At 44.1% G+C, this 14,645-nt stretch overlaps 1 protein-coding gene and 1 long non-coding RNA gene across 2 annotated transcripts in view; one reads left to right on the plus strand and one right to left on the minus strand.

Moving 5' to 3' along the window:
* The first annotated feature begins 430 nt into the window (after positions 1-430).
* On the plus strand, positions 431-3,017 carry LOC121841235. The gene is made up of 2 exons (XR_006080262.1): positions 431-488; positions 1,008-3,017. It is a non-coding gene; the product is annotated as an uncharacterized LOC121841235 (long non-coding RNA).
* Positions 2,434-14,645, minus strand: part of LOC112227314 (ski-like protein) — a 36,316-nt gene continuing 24,104 nt past the window's right edge. Inside the window, exons 3-8 of the mRNA XM_042308392.1 lie at positions 10,907-11,008; positions 10,359-10,444; positions 9,214-9,359; positions 8,456-8,763; positions 7,764-7,994; positions 2,434-7,355 (exon numbers count right to left, since the gene is read on the minus strand). Of these exons, the coding sequence (XP_042164326.1) occupies positions 7,089-7,355; positions 7,764-7,994; positions 8,456-8,763; positions 9,214-9,359; positions 10,359-10,444; positions 10,907-11,008 (1,140 nt within the window). The 3' untranslated portion in view covers positions 2,434-7,088. The remainder of the gene's footprint in view (positions 7,356-7,763; positions 7,995-8,455; positions 8,764-9,213; positions 9,360-10,358; positions 10,445-10,906; positions 11,009-14,645) is intronic.

Below are 14,645 nucleotides of genomic sequence, written 5' to 3' on the forward strand. Positions count from 1 at the left end.
GGGGAACAACTACTAGAAGGCTCAGAGCTAGTGAGGTTTGAAACGCTATTAGCGCGTGTTAATTATCTAGCCATTTCACTTCGGTTACACCAGCCTCATCACGGGAGTTGATTGGCTTGTGTAGTCATAAACAGCGCAATGCTTGACGCACAACGAAGAGCTGCTGGCAAAACGCCCGAAAGTGCCGTTTACTCGCCTGCTTCTGCCTACCACCAGTCGGTCAGATACTTAGATACTTGTATGCTCAGTCAGATTATATGCAACGCAGGACACGCTAGATAATATCTAGTAATATCATCAACCATGTGTAGTTAACTCGTGATTGTTTTTTATAAGATACGTTTAATGCTAGCTAGCAATTTACCTTGGCTTACTGCATTCTCGTAACAGGCAGCCTCCTTGTGGAGTGCAACGAGAGAGAGGCAGGTCGTTATTGCGTTGGACAAGTTAACTGTAAGGTTGCAAGATTGTATCCCCGAGCTGACAAGGTAAAAATCTGTCGTTCTGCCCCTGAACAAGGCAGTTAACGCACCATTCCTAGGCCGTCATTGAAAATAAGAATGTGTTCTTAACTGACTTGCATAGTTAAATAAAGGTATATATAAAAAATATTAAAAATGGCAAATCGGTGCCCAAAAATACAGATTTCCGATTGTTATGATAACTTGAAATCGGCCCTAATTAATCAGCCATTCCGATTAATCGGTCGACCTCTAACCTAAACCAAAGCTTCCTGGGTCTGTTCTCTTCTCTCTGACCGTGGTGGACACCCTACTGAGCTTGTTCTCCCGGTACAGCTGATTGATTGATTTTGATAGAAGGCTGCTCAGCCGGAGTCAAAATTACTGAACTTATTTTTTACTTTCATTGTTTGCTTATTTTTTCATTTAATATTGTCTTATTGTAATATTTCAGTGTAAGTTGTACTCGCAATTGAGCTTGTTGCTGCCACTTGTACAATGTCTTGCTGAGTAAAATAAACAACATTCTCTCTCTCCATCTCTCAGGGAGACACCTCCCTCTTGGGCTAGCACCTCACCAGGCACCACATCTGTCTGCTAGTCCAGATCGCCCACTGGTCTTACAACCGCCTCCTCTGGCCTGTGGTGGTTCTGACTGGGCTAGACCACTACTGGACTGAGACCACTTCGCTCTGGGGCGAAGTTAGAGATCTAGGATCAGCTTCCCAGTCTCCCCAATCCTGGCGGTAACCATTAGCGGGCAAAATGCTAAACTCACCCAGCATCTCCATCTAGGGGCAACTTCACCCTACACCATGAGGACTCCATGCTGGGATCTAAAGATCGTGTTCTTAGCGGTCATCTCTCTGCTGTGGATTGTGGCCCTGCTCTATGTGTTCCTGGTGTCTGGGGTCATTCTAGTGTTGCGGAACCAGTCTTTTCACCAGCTGCATCAGTGCTGGGTGTTCACTAGCGCTCATACCTCAGTTGGCCGAAGTGCTGCTACTGACTGTGGCCTGTGCAGTGCTGTACGTTCATAGCCACACAGGGTCTACTATGGGGATCCACAGGGGTGGAAGGATGCTCACATGGATTCATCCTCCATTTTGGAGTCACACTGGCAGGCAGTGCAGAGTAGAGGTGTTTCGCCAGGTGTTGTGGATTATCCTCAGAGTGGGCTCTGTTCCTGGTGTTCCTGCCTGTGTCTGGTCTTCCAAGTTGGGATCCCTAGATACCTGGGGCTGAATGATCCCTGGCTCTGTTTACTCAATAGCTTCCTTCTTGGGGTTGTGTTGTGCGTGTGCTGCCTGGCTAGCATTTCAGCTAGCTCAGGGCTCAGTGACTACTGACAGACCTACTGCACCACATGATGCTCTGGAGGAGCTACACTTGTCCCCTAATGCTTAACGCCACACTGAGCTGTAACTGATGCCTTAAGGGCCACTCTGTAAGTCCAGTGACAAGACAAACAATGGAGTCCATATATTGTAGGTCCATTGTTTTTTTTGTCATTATCAGGCGAGAGAGCTGTACAAATCTTAACAGGGTATTTATAAATCACACTCTTGGTCTCGACTTGTAAGATTGTCGTATCTCATGAAATATTAAATATTACACAACGCAAGGTTTGGTTCTGGGTACCGAGAATAATAATAAGACCGACTGGTCAGTTGTCACTCATGTTAACTTGTTTTTAACATGAACACAAAAATATCTGCATATTCACATAGTGATGTGTAGGCCATTGTTGTATTTTGGATAATGATGTATACAATGTAATGAGTTAATTTTATGATGTACAGTTCTGTTTTTTGTACTCTAGTTAGTCTAAACTTTGACTGGCTGATGTACAGCTAATTGCCTATGAGGGATAATAAAGATAATCTATTCTACTTTAAGCTATCAGTGATCGTCTACGACAACACATGACATCAGTCTCGACTCCCAAAGAAAAGAAGATTCCCGACACCAATTGTGACACTACAGAACTTTACTTGAACGTGATCCAAGTTCATTGTTTATACAGTGTATATTTACAAGATGTGAAATAAGGGCGGGAGGAAAAACACAACACGAGATATACAACTGAGGTATTCGCTAAAAGCAAGTACAGGTATGTCGTCATCATTTACTAGTATATATCAATTATGATCCACGATTAAAGACGCAGTGTCCTCTGCTTAAAAAACATTTTATATCACAACATGAGGTAGGAGAACAGTGTCTCGTTTCATGCAACAAAAAAAAGTCTCAATCACACTGTATCGTTGTTGGCAACATGGTATGCAATGATCATACATAGACACTCACTGCCATACAGGTTTCTGAAGAATAAAAAGCCATAAAAAGATAGTTTAAAGAAGAAATGTTATGATTTGTCAGGTGTAGCCTAATAACTCTAAACTGAAAACATGGCATGTTTATCCCAGGCACACATAATATTAAGAACCATTTTGTGAAATCATTAACAAGATGGGACCTAGCTAGGACAGGGTGTAATGTCCAGGTCCCACGCTTGTAGATAAGGGTGTTTGTAAATAAAAATTAAACTACAAAGCATAATTGGAAACAATTGATCTGGCATTATATCACCCATCCAAAATAACTTGTTGCCATTGTTAAAGAGCGCCACTTCTACACTTCATCGCCTTCTTCATTCAAATGGAAAGTTGAGCCATTGTATATATCTCAAAATGTTAAAAATAAATAGATAAAAAAATTGCTGAACTATCCTTTTATGTCTGAGAACAATCCATTGGGGATGTATGTAAAATATATATAAAATGGAAACGATAGTTACTGTTTAGCTGTGCTTCTGAAGCAAGGCCAGGACCAAGCCTAATGGTAATGGTCTAGTTAGTAGTGAGTTGGGTAAAATGCGCCCCTCTAAAAACATTTTTTATTTTATTTTAAACTCTGTACAAAGCACATCCATCTTAGGCTCTGTCCTAAATGGCACCCCATTCCCTATATAGTGCACTACTTTTGACCAGGGCCCATAGGGAACAAAAAGTTGCTTACGGGGTAGAGAACAGGGTGCCTTTTGGGACACAACATTAGTTCTCATAACAATGCGAATGCAAGAGGGCCCAGCCCGCTGTGTTACATAGTATTTTTGACTTCTTTTAATCCATTGTGTCTATCATATCATTATTATGACATTTAACTAAAGTCAATATAGAGCGCCCTCTTGTATATAAAATTCAATTTACACCGACAGAAAATAAAATACAGAAATACATTAGATACCCCAGAACGATTGTTAAAAAACTAAATGCAGTAGACTGTAGAGATAGGTAATTATGGTGATGATAACTGAATACTGATTTATCTTGTGATGTCAACACACTGCAGTTAAAGACTCTATACCCCGAAGAGGACAATTGTCTCTGTGTGTTGGACAAAAATGAGGACAACCACAGTGCTACTTGAGAATACGGCTCTCGCTTTTTCATAGCTACTGTGCTTCGGTCACTTTCAAATCAATGGCATAGAGTCAGTCAGACACAAACTCGACACACACACTTCTCGCGCTCATCTTTGCAGAATCTCATGAGGCTACATTTGTATGGTATGATTCGGTAGTTGGACTTTAGTTCTATTTAGCCATCTTCTAAAGCCAGAAGTATATTTCAACGGTCAAACTAGCTCAGATGCCCTCAGCCATTGCGTCTCCTTGCTAGTAGTGAGACAGGTCAACAACTTGTACGTTGGAGACACTGGCGGCATCCCAAATGGCAACATATTCCCTATATAGTGCACTACAAATCAGGAATAGGGTGCCATTTAGGACAGGCTCTTTTTATTTATTTTTTACAAAACGTATCAATTGAGTGGCCCAGTGAGAAGTAAGAAATCATTCACCTAACAAAACAACTTAGGGGTATCGATCCACTCGTTATATGCAAACTTTAGTTTTGTTTGTTTTCAGTTTCTTTTTTTCTCTTTAAACAAATGTTTGGTGCATTTTCAAATTGTCTGGGTTGAGGGTTTAGCGTACAAAAAGGGAAGGTATTAAGGGAGAAAGATTATACATCATTATTACACAGTCTATCAAGGTGAAATCATCCACAAAAGAAACTAAATGAAAGCAATCAGTTCTGGGGAAGTGCTGTAACAATGCTCTTTCTTTCCTATTCAACTCTGACCTCTGTCCTGTGTCAGGTGGTCACATCTGAACGCCATGCATTTCAACTCCCAACAGCAAGATTACATCCTTTAAAAAGGTGCAATATGATATCATCGTACACAGCAGAGCGACAACAAATTCAAATCTGCCACTATTGGTTAGTCCCCATGTAGGCATGGCCCTTTTTTTATTTTTAAGAGCCAAGTGTCAATCTTGAATTAGGTTGTTGATAATGTGTGAATAGGAAGTCACTCCGCTGCGTATTGCCCCTTTAACAGGGTAAACAACAAGTTAAGTGAATCTTTGAAGAATTCAGAGTTAACAAAAACATCAGGGCTGTTTAGAGCTTCGGGCCTGGCCTAGTTAATATTATAATAACCTTTAAAAGATCATCCCATAACAACACAGTAAATATATTAAATGAATAATGTATGTACAAAGTGAATATAAATCTTTAGTTAATACATTAAATATATTTTTATTTATTGTTTACAATTTCCAAGAAAGGTTTATATGGAACAATGGTCGGTAGAGAGCATACATTTGCAGTATGGATTGGATTTTTCTGCATGCGAGTGAACTTCACGTCACACACCAAGGGTGTTAGTTTCATCGTTGTCGTTTTTCTCCTCATGAAAATAACTTTTTGTAGCTTAGTTGAAACTCGATTACAAAATAAGACCTACTATACTTTAGTACTCTGGCAGAGCATTGAGTATGTTGTAGGGAATTCTCTTTAGAGATCTGCATTGAATGGTTGAGCACAGTGGAATGTCTATCAACTTGCATGTAAAGCAGATGCATAAAAAAAGCAGCTTGTAGTTAAAGCCAAGGCCAAAACCTCTTTTAAACAACTATTTACACGCTGCCTGGCTCTGCCTGGAGGCTATAAATGAAAAACTGTCTGGCAACTAGACAAAACCCCAGTTCTGTGTGTACGTTTGTGGGAGGGAGAGATGGCGATGTGTGTGTGGGGCAGAGAGAGGGGCTCCTGTACCAGCTCCCCGGGGGCAGGAGAGAGAGAGGCCCCAGACTATAGAAACTGCCCCAATTCTGACAGGACAAAAGAGGCTCCTCTCTCCTCCTCATCACCCGCACCCGGCCCACCCATCTCGAGAGAGAGAGAGGGCATCAGCCCCCTGCACTACCTCAATCCCCTTTCTCTCTCTCACTCCTCTCTTCCCCCGCCTCCATTTCTCTCCGCTTGACTGTACCTCCCTCCCTGCATCCTGGTCTTTCCCTCCTCCCTCTCGGGATCTGTTTGTTTAGTGAGTTGGAATAACGCAGAGGAAGCAGGGGCCTGGATCCAAGGCAGCAGCCAGCCCACACCACACTCTGTCAATCTGCACTAATTCCATTCACCTGTGACCCACATTCCACTAAGCAGACAGCTAGGTTCTGCTGCTCTCACGAGAAGGAGAGATGAGGATGGCAAACACACCAACTGCTGCCAACAGGGAAATCAAAACTAAAACAGGACAAACTGCAGATTTCTACAAGGAAATTTGGTGTGTGTATGTGTGTGAGTGACATGTCCTATTAAAACAGACCGAGCCAGACTAGTTCAGGGGTTTGTTGTTGTTCCAGACCACAACAACCTAAGCAGTCCTCAGAGTCACATCACTCATATGTCTTTACATCTTAATATCACTGCAGCATTTTCAGTAGGCTTAACAATGACGACTGCAAATGCTCTGTAATAACGTTTTCCTATACCTTTGTTTTACACATTTAGAACTTTTGTCTTTCAACTTCACTTCTTACCAAGAATAAGAGTACAAAAACAAACATGGGTGAAATGATAATGTCTGTCAATGCAGTCTACTGCTGTGTGTGGCTGGTAGCTGGTCCAGAATGGCTGGGTGTCTGTACAAAGATTGAGAGCACCCACACGGGCACCATCTTGGCTCCAGTTGGCGTGCAAGGTAGTAGTAGAAAGAGCGACTGAGCGCTAGTGTAACCACAGTTCAGAACAGAGTCGAGTGGTGCAGGAGAGAACTGTCTTTCTGTCTGACTGACTTCCCGGTCTCTATGGGGGCGACAAAACATCAAGTCCAAGGAAGGAGGGAGGGATGGAGGAAAGGGTCCTAAAAACATCCAACTCCTATCGGTCTGCCAAGCAGTCATTAGTTTGTTCAGTAAAACTATAAATTAAAACAAACATATACTTCCCAAAATGTAAATACTGTTTAAGGATAGGGGGTGTGAGGAGGAATAAAAAACAAACATAAAACTCATTTCATGTGATGTTAAATAAAAACCAACCGGAGTTCCTTTTCCAAAGAAGTAAAGACGAGGGAGGGACCAGGAAGGAAGGGGGTGAGACAGAGCAGAGAAGCAGCATTGGGAGACAGAGTACTCTGTCTGTCTGTCTGTCTAGGGCTGCCGTCTCTGCCAGCAGGAGGTGAGGGATGAGGGAGTGAGTTGGAGGAACAAACAGAGGGCGCTTGGGGGTGGGGGGTTGAGAGACAAATGGAAAAGGGGAGTTTCGTGAGGGGCTACTTCTGAGCGTGGCCATTCTGCTGCTCGAGGCCTGCGATGTGTCCCTCTTTGTGGGGTGCTTGTGTGGAGGGGGCGGGGTTTGAAGAGGGGCTCCCTGTAGCAATTGTGGTGGCCGAGGAAGACGAGGAAGAGGCCATCTGGTGTTTGAGCTGAGAGATGATTCTCTCCAGCTTCTCCCGAGCATCCCGCTCCCTCTTCAACTCCTCCTGGAGCTCCTCCCTGTCAGCCTCCGCACCATCCAACCTCCCACGCAGCTCTGCCAGCTAAAGAGGAGGAGGAAGGGAGGACGTAAGAAGTAAGAGAGATGAGGTCAGGTTAGTCTGAACTGTCTGAACAGCACACAGACACTCACACACTTAGACACACACACACTTGGACACACACACACAGAAACACACAGCCAGACAGTCTGAGCCAGAAACCAAGGCTGAAGGAGACAGCAGGACAGGAGGGGTGTGTGTGTGTGTGTTACATTCCTTCCTGAGCTCAGCAGCACTATCTGAAAATAAAGCTATGTACTGGAAACCCAAACAAAGACCCAGTGTCCTCTACACACCACTACAGTGTCACAAACAGATATGAGTATATTTTCCCAGAATGACTAAGTGTTGTGTTGTCTGAGGTCAAGCAGGATGTGGTGGTGTGTGTATGGGTGTATCTCCAGTGCCTACCTGATTGGCGTAGTGTGCCTCCTGGTGCGTGTGTATGCTGTTGTCACACACACAGCTCTGCTGTCGCAGCTGTTCCAGCCTGTGCTCCAACTCCCTCTGTTCCTCCCTCACCTGCCCCAGTTTCTGAGTGTGCTCAGTGTGGACTGCCTCCAGTTCACTCTGCAGCTCACGCTGCTCTGCAGACAACTGCTGCAGCCTGGCCGCCTCGCCTCCACGCAGCGCCTCCAACTCCTAGAGACGGAGGGGGGCATGGTCAGTTACATAGCTCTAAATTACACTATATTACACAGAGACAGAGGGAGCGAGAGACAGACACAGAAAGAGAGCGATACGGGGGATGGTACATTCCCCATAAGCAGTTCAGGTCATTGAGGTGTACATGGACATACTAAATGCTTTTGAAATGCTGTCCTATACCTGAAGCGTGATTTCATTAAATTCAACATGTTGAATTCAATGAATTGAAGGGACTCAATATTTGAGACAACCTAACATCTTGGTTCTTTGGTCTACCAAGCCCTCTTGTTGATTGAATCAGGAGTGTTAGTGCTGGGCAGGAACTAAGAAGACCTGAGGAGTCCCTGATGAACAGATTGAGAAATATTGTTTTATGCTATTGACTCCCTGGCTAAATCTGTTTCTATGGGTGGAGTAGACAACCTCTAGTTGTCTCACTGTGTCTTGTGTCTCACCATCTCTAGATGCAGTTGTTTGTGCAGGGTGGAGTGCAGTTTCTCCTGCTGTCTGCTGTACATCTGAACGATCTCCACTACGATCCTGTCCTTGTCGTCCTCACAGCCTGAAGACAGAACATCTTTACTCCCCAGCGCCGCTACCGATGACGCTACCGCCGCAGTCGCTGCGGCTCCCACTACAGCAGAATAACTCTTGTTGCCGGGGCTGGTTTCCATGGAAACTGGCTGCTGGCGCTCCCGGTCGGCAGCGGAAACGACGCGCTGCTGAGACTTGGTCTCGTCAACTACAGGAGAGGCGTGGAGATCTGAGGAGGAAGAAGGAGAAGAAGAAGAGAGGGAAGTTGAGAGATGGAAGCCGTACAAAGTCTCATCCACCTACACAGCATAGCCAACCCACACACATGCATGTGCAACGCAGATATATGGACAAATACACACATCCTCCCACACAGCTGGAGAAGAACCATTCACCTAACAACCCGACACCACATATTCACCCACACAAATGGTCCCCTCATACACACGCACTTCTAGGGCTGAACCCCCAATGGCAGCCCTATTCACTTGCACTACTTTTGACCAATACACTTTTGGCCCACAGAGCTCTGGTCAAAAGTAGTGCTCTATAGGGAATAGGGTGACATTTGGGACACGACCTGGGACTTTAACGCACTAATTTACGACCTGTGTGACAGGAGGGTGCAGCAGCATGGCTGATTCATCCATGTGTGTGTGTGTGTGTGTGTGGTACTGACCCATAGCAGTGTCGCCGTGGCCGTGGGTCAGTCTCCTGCTGTAGTGGTGTTTGAGCAGCACCCCCAGTACCTCAGGGCTGACCTCCGGCTGACCCTTCAGAGACACGTTAGGAGCCACCATCTTATCATATGTATACAGGAAGTGACTAGGGAGAGAAAGAGAGAGTAGACTTTATCAAATATATACAGGTACAGAGTTACACATGCTCACCGTTATTCTACGTATACCACTTGTGCATTTTTGGCACGCGCTTCTAAACGCGCCGCTTCTAAACGCGCTGCTTCTAAACGCGCCGCTTCGCACCGCTTCTAGACCTGGAAGTCATCCGCACCAATGTGACAGAGAAAACACTGTTCAACCGATGAGACTGAAGTCAGCTTGCATGCGACCGGCCCAAGGAGGCTAGAGCGTGATGAGCTCCCCGGCCAAACTCTTCCCTAACCCGGACGGCGCTGAGCCAAATTGTGCTCCGTCCTATGAGGCTCCCGGCCACGGCCCCAGGACTCAGCACTGCAGTGCCTTAGCCCACTACGGCACTCGGTAGGCCCAAAACTATTTGAATTTTAGCAACCACGAAATGGCAGATCGACTTCTGCATAGTGCACACCTTTAATATGGGGCAAGTTTTCACAGGCTAGCGAGACTCCCTGGTGTTCTAGAAAACACTCGGTTCTAAAGTTGCACTTCCGTAACGACCACTGTAAAAACAACCGAATGCGGGGAAACCAGCTTTGGTCTGGTCGGGTCTGAAGTCTAAGGCAGACATGTCCTGTCGAGCGGTCAGTTGTAATCCCATAGTCTAGCCTGTCTGTTTCCTCCCTGTGGTCACATGCTGCCATGCCTCCTATAATGCAGCTAGTCTCCACATGAATCTGGAACCGATTATTGATCAGAAGAACACAAAAGGTCACACTGGCACGGGCCCACGGTCGGGTTAACTAGAGACAGGGTAAAGAGGCAGAGCGGGGTTTCAGCGCTGCTCTAGTAACGCTCCCCGAGAGGACGCTGGGAAAGTTACTTGGAATGGATTCTCAAGGGCCAGGTCTTCCCAGGAGGAAGACTGTAGCTAGCCAGTCCCCAGGACTCTTGGAAGATTAGCCTCCATTGTGGGCTAAAATATATGAAAATAGGAAAACAAAAGTACCTGGGATGGACCATGGCAGGGTGGCCAGGCTCTTCCTTAATGTGGGGGAACAGGCGGTTGAACACCAGAGTAGCCTGGGCTTTAGCCTGTAAACAACATAATAATACATTAATACACATGTTAATATACTGTAGATAAAAAAAATCAAAAATCAAAGAAAAACCAAAAAGGAGAGATCTGTAGATGTTTATTAATTATCATATAAAACCTATACCTGAATGTCAATGTTTGTAGCTATAATTGTGTGTGCATGTTTGAGAAGATTGTCATAAAAACACATGGATTTTTCAATGGCTGTGTGTGTTTAGGGGAGGGTGAGAAGAGAGAAGGAGAGAGAGCATGGCGTGCTTTTTGTGTGGGGTTACGTGGTAAGGGGGTTGGGTTAGGGTCGTAGGGGATTCGAGGAAGGTTGGGGGGGGGTGAGTGTAGTCGATTCAATGTTACATCGTCAGCAGTACACTGCTTCCTGTGTGTGTGTGTGTGTGTGTGTGTGTGTGTGTGTGTGTGTGTGTGTGTGTGTGTGTGTGTGTGTGTGTGTGTGTGTGTACCTTGGTTGCTGCATCGCTGTCGGCCAGTTTACTGTTAGGAGAAACCAGAGGCTCGGGAGGACGCGATCTCTTCACCTGGGTGTCCCTGTCCTCATCTTCCATCTTCCAGAGAGAGAGAGAGAGAGAGAGAAGAGGGTTAGACACTGGAGAGAGAGCGAGACGGGCCTCTGTGTTATGGCGCAGATTAGCCAGACACTTCCACTCTTTTCAAGATGTTATTTTCCAGGACTTTTCAATTATTTTTTTTGGGGGGGGGGGCAGCATTGACTGCACACACAGGCATCAGTTGTTTTATGTATGGGGCTGCAACAAAAATGTCTGCCACTCCCATCCACGCAGTCCAATCTCGCTCTGCTGAAGCTGCTGCCGGTTGTGTGCATGTGTGTTTTTATCCAGGTCACTCTCAGCAAGAGGCCATGAGCTAATGTGTTAATGCTCATCGCGGACAGACAGGGCTGACACACACACAGTACTAATGCAACAGGACGGTTCACAGCTCAATAACATTTCTAACACGCAGCTAAGGGAAGGAGGGATGAAGAGCGTGAGAGAAGCCAGTAGTAGGTAAGCGAGAGAGGTGTGTGTGTGTGTTAGAGGTCGACCGATTAATCGGAATGGCCGATTAATTAGGGCCGATTTCGAGTTTTCATAACAATCGGAAATCTGTATTTTTTGGGCGCCGATTTAAAAGAAATATATATACTTTTATACCTTTATTTAACTAGGCAGGTCAGTTAATTAAGAACACATTCTTATTTTCAATGACGGCCTAGGAACGGTGGGTTAACTGCCTCGTTCAGGGGCAGAACGACAGATTTTCACATTGTCAGCTCGGGGGATCCATTCTTGCAACCTTACAGTTAACTAGTCCAACGCAATAACGACCTGCCTCTCTCTCGTTGCACTCCACAAGGAGACTGCCTGTTACGCGAATGCAGTAAAGCCAAGGTAAATTGCTAGCTAGCATTAAACTTATCTTATAAAAAACAATCAATCATAATCACTAGTTAACTACACATGGTTGATGATATTACCTAGCGTGTCCTGCGTTGCATATAATCTGACTGAGCATACAAGTATCTAAGTATCTGACTGAGCGGTGGTAGGCAGAAGCAGGCGCGTAAACATTCATTCAAACAGCACTTTCGGGCGTTTTGCCAGCAGCTCTTCGTTGTGCGTCAAGCATTGCGTTGTTTATGACTTCAAGCCTATCAACTCCAGAGATGAGGCTGGTGTAACCGAAGTGAAATGGCCAGCTAGTTAGCGCGCACTAATTGTTGTTGTGTTGCTGGTTCGAGCCCAGGGAGGAGCGAGGAGAGGGACGGAAGCTATACTGTTACACTGGCAATACTAAAGTGCCTATAAGAACATCCAATAGTCAAAGGTTAATGAAATACAAAATGGTATAGAGGGAAAGTCCTATAATAACTACAACCTAAAACTTCTTACCTGGGAATATTGAAGACTCATGTTAAAGGAACCACCAGCTTTCATATGTTCTCATGTTCTGAGCAAGGAACTGAAATGTTAGCTTTCTTACATGGCACATATTGCACTTTTACTTTCTTCTCCAACACTTTGTTTATGCATTATTTAAACCACGTTTCATTATTTATTTGAGGCTAAATTGATTTTATTGATGTATTACGTTAAAATAAGTGTTCATTCAGTATTGTTGTAATTGTCATTATTACAAATAAGTAAATAATTAGTATTATTATTATCTATATATATATATATATATATATATATATATTTGTAAAATATTTTTATAGATATTTTTTTTTAAATCGGTATCGGCTTTTTGGGGTCCTCCAATAATCGGCATCGAAAAATCATAAATCGGTCGACCTCTAATGTGTGTGTTTACGCATTAGGCTTGGCCATGTGTGTGTTTACATGTATATCATTGGTCTGACCCTCCTCAGCAGTGGAAGCCAGTGTGAATATTCCCGACTGTGTGTATGGGGTGCGCGATCTGTGTCTGAAATTTTTTGCTGTATTTCTCAGAGGCAGTGCACACTGCGAGCGAGAGTGAGAGAGAAAAGATAACCAACAACAAATCAGCCACTGCAGTGGTGAGGCAGTCCGTCTCCCTCTCTCGCCATTCCTCCCTCCCCCTTTTTCTCTCCATCACCTCCATCTCATATTAAACCACACAAACACCAGGGAGAAACAGGGAACCATTAGAAATCTGTGCTGATGTGACACATCCCCGAGAGCACACAGTGTTCTACAGGAGCACCAGAACATACTGTCGGGCTGCATCACGGCCTGGTAAGGCAACTCCACCGCCTCTGACTGCAAGGCTCTACAGAGGGTGGTACGCTCAGCCCAACGCACCATTGGTTGCTCACTGCCTGTACTCCAGGACACAGCTGTAACCCTGTGCATGTGACTAATAAACTAAATTAAACATATACATACACACAAACGGATTATTGCGTGACTCTAGTGTGTGAGCATGTGTGCTTATATACCTATATATACACACACACAAGTAGCTATGTGGGAGCCCCACAAACTGCATGACAATGTGGATTAGTATTCTAGGCACAGGAACAGCTTTTCCCTACTGTTATAATCTACCAGCCACAAACACACAAACTGCCAGGGTTCATGTCTCTACTCCACATCTCATCCACTGCTGAGGGTCAGACCAATGATATACATGTATTCATTAGATGAATGACAGGGGGCGCCGTCCGTCAGTAATGACACTCCCAAGGAACAGCCTCCATAGAAATTGACAGCATTTCAATGTCATTTTTCAAGGACAAAAACACATGCATTTAAGTATTTCTTTGTTGTAGTGTGGACTCTAAAATGTTTTTATATTTTCCATTTTTATTGAGAAAGTATTGGCTTCTTTCAGTTCATACAATACTATGTATTTGTCTCTAATGAAATAAAATGTGTATTTATCTTCTAAAAAACAAAATGTCGATTACTATAATGTCAGCTGGAGAAGTTAACGCATGATCCCATAATAATGTTTTCAACACCGCTGACCAATTTAAGATCTGATGTAAAATACTCCCCAATGAAGCCAGTAAAAAGAAACTGCATTAGAGTCAAGAAGACCAATAGTTAACTCTAAGTACAATGAACCTAGGAACTCGTTCACTCAGACTGTAAAAAAACACCAGGTTCAATGGTCTTTTTGTATTCATCATGCCATGTAAGGTTCAATTGTACACATGTATCACCACTTCATCCATGTTTAATAACATCAACAATGGGTTATCATTTTGTCTCTACCTCATATTATAAGCTCAGCAATGCAGACATGGATGTAGGCAATGCAGAAATGTTCCAAAACACAATTAGTGGGAAAACATTGTTCTCAAAGGCACCTGTGAGTGGTTTCATGTGTCAGAAATTAAAATATCCATTACAAATGAAGAGGGGAGATCTAAAGATGCATCAACTAGCAGGGTTATTTATAGGATTAGGATTATCATCAACTAGTAGGGTTACTAATATGACTAGGATTATCATCAACTAGCATGGTTACTAATCTGACTAGGATTGTCATCTACTAGCATGGGTTACTTATAGGATTAGGATTATCATCAACTAGCAGGGTTACTAATATGACTAGGATTATCATCAATGAGCAGGGTTACTAATATGACAAGGATTATCATCAACTAGCAGGGTTACTAATATGACAAGGATTATCATCAACTAGCAGGGTTACTAATATGACTAGGATTGTCATCAACTAGCATTGGTT

Source organism: Oncorhynchus tshawytscha, linkage group LG28 (assembly GCF_018296145.1).
Source record: "Oncorhynchus tshawytscha isolate Ot180627B linkage group LG28, Otsh_v2.0, whole genome shotgun sequence".
NCBI classification, from domain to species: Eukaryota; Metazoa; Chordata; class Actinopteri; order Salmoniformes; family Salmonidae; genus Oncorhynchus; species Oncorhynchus tshawytscha.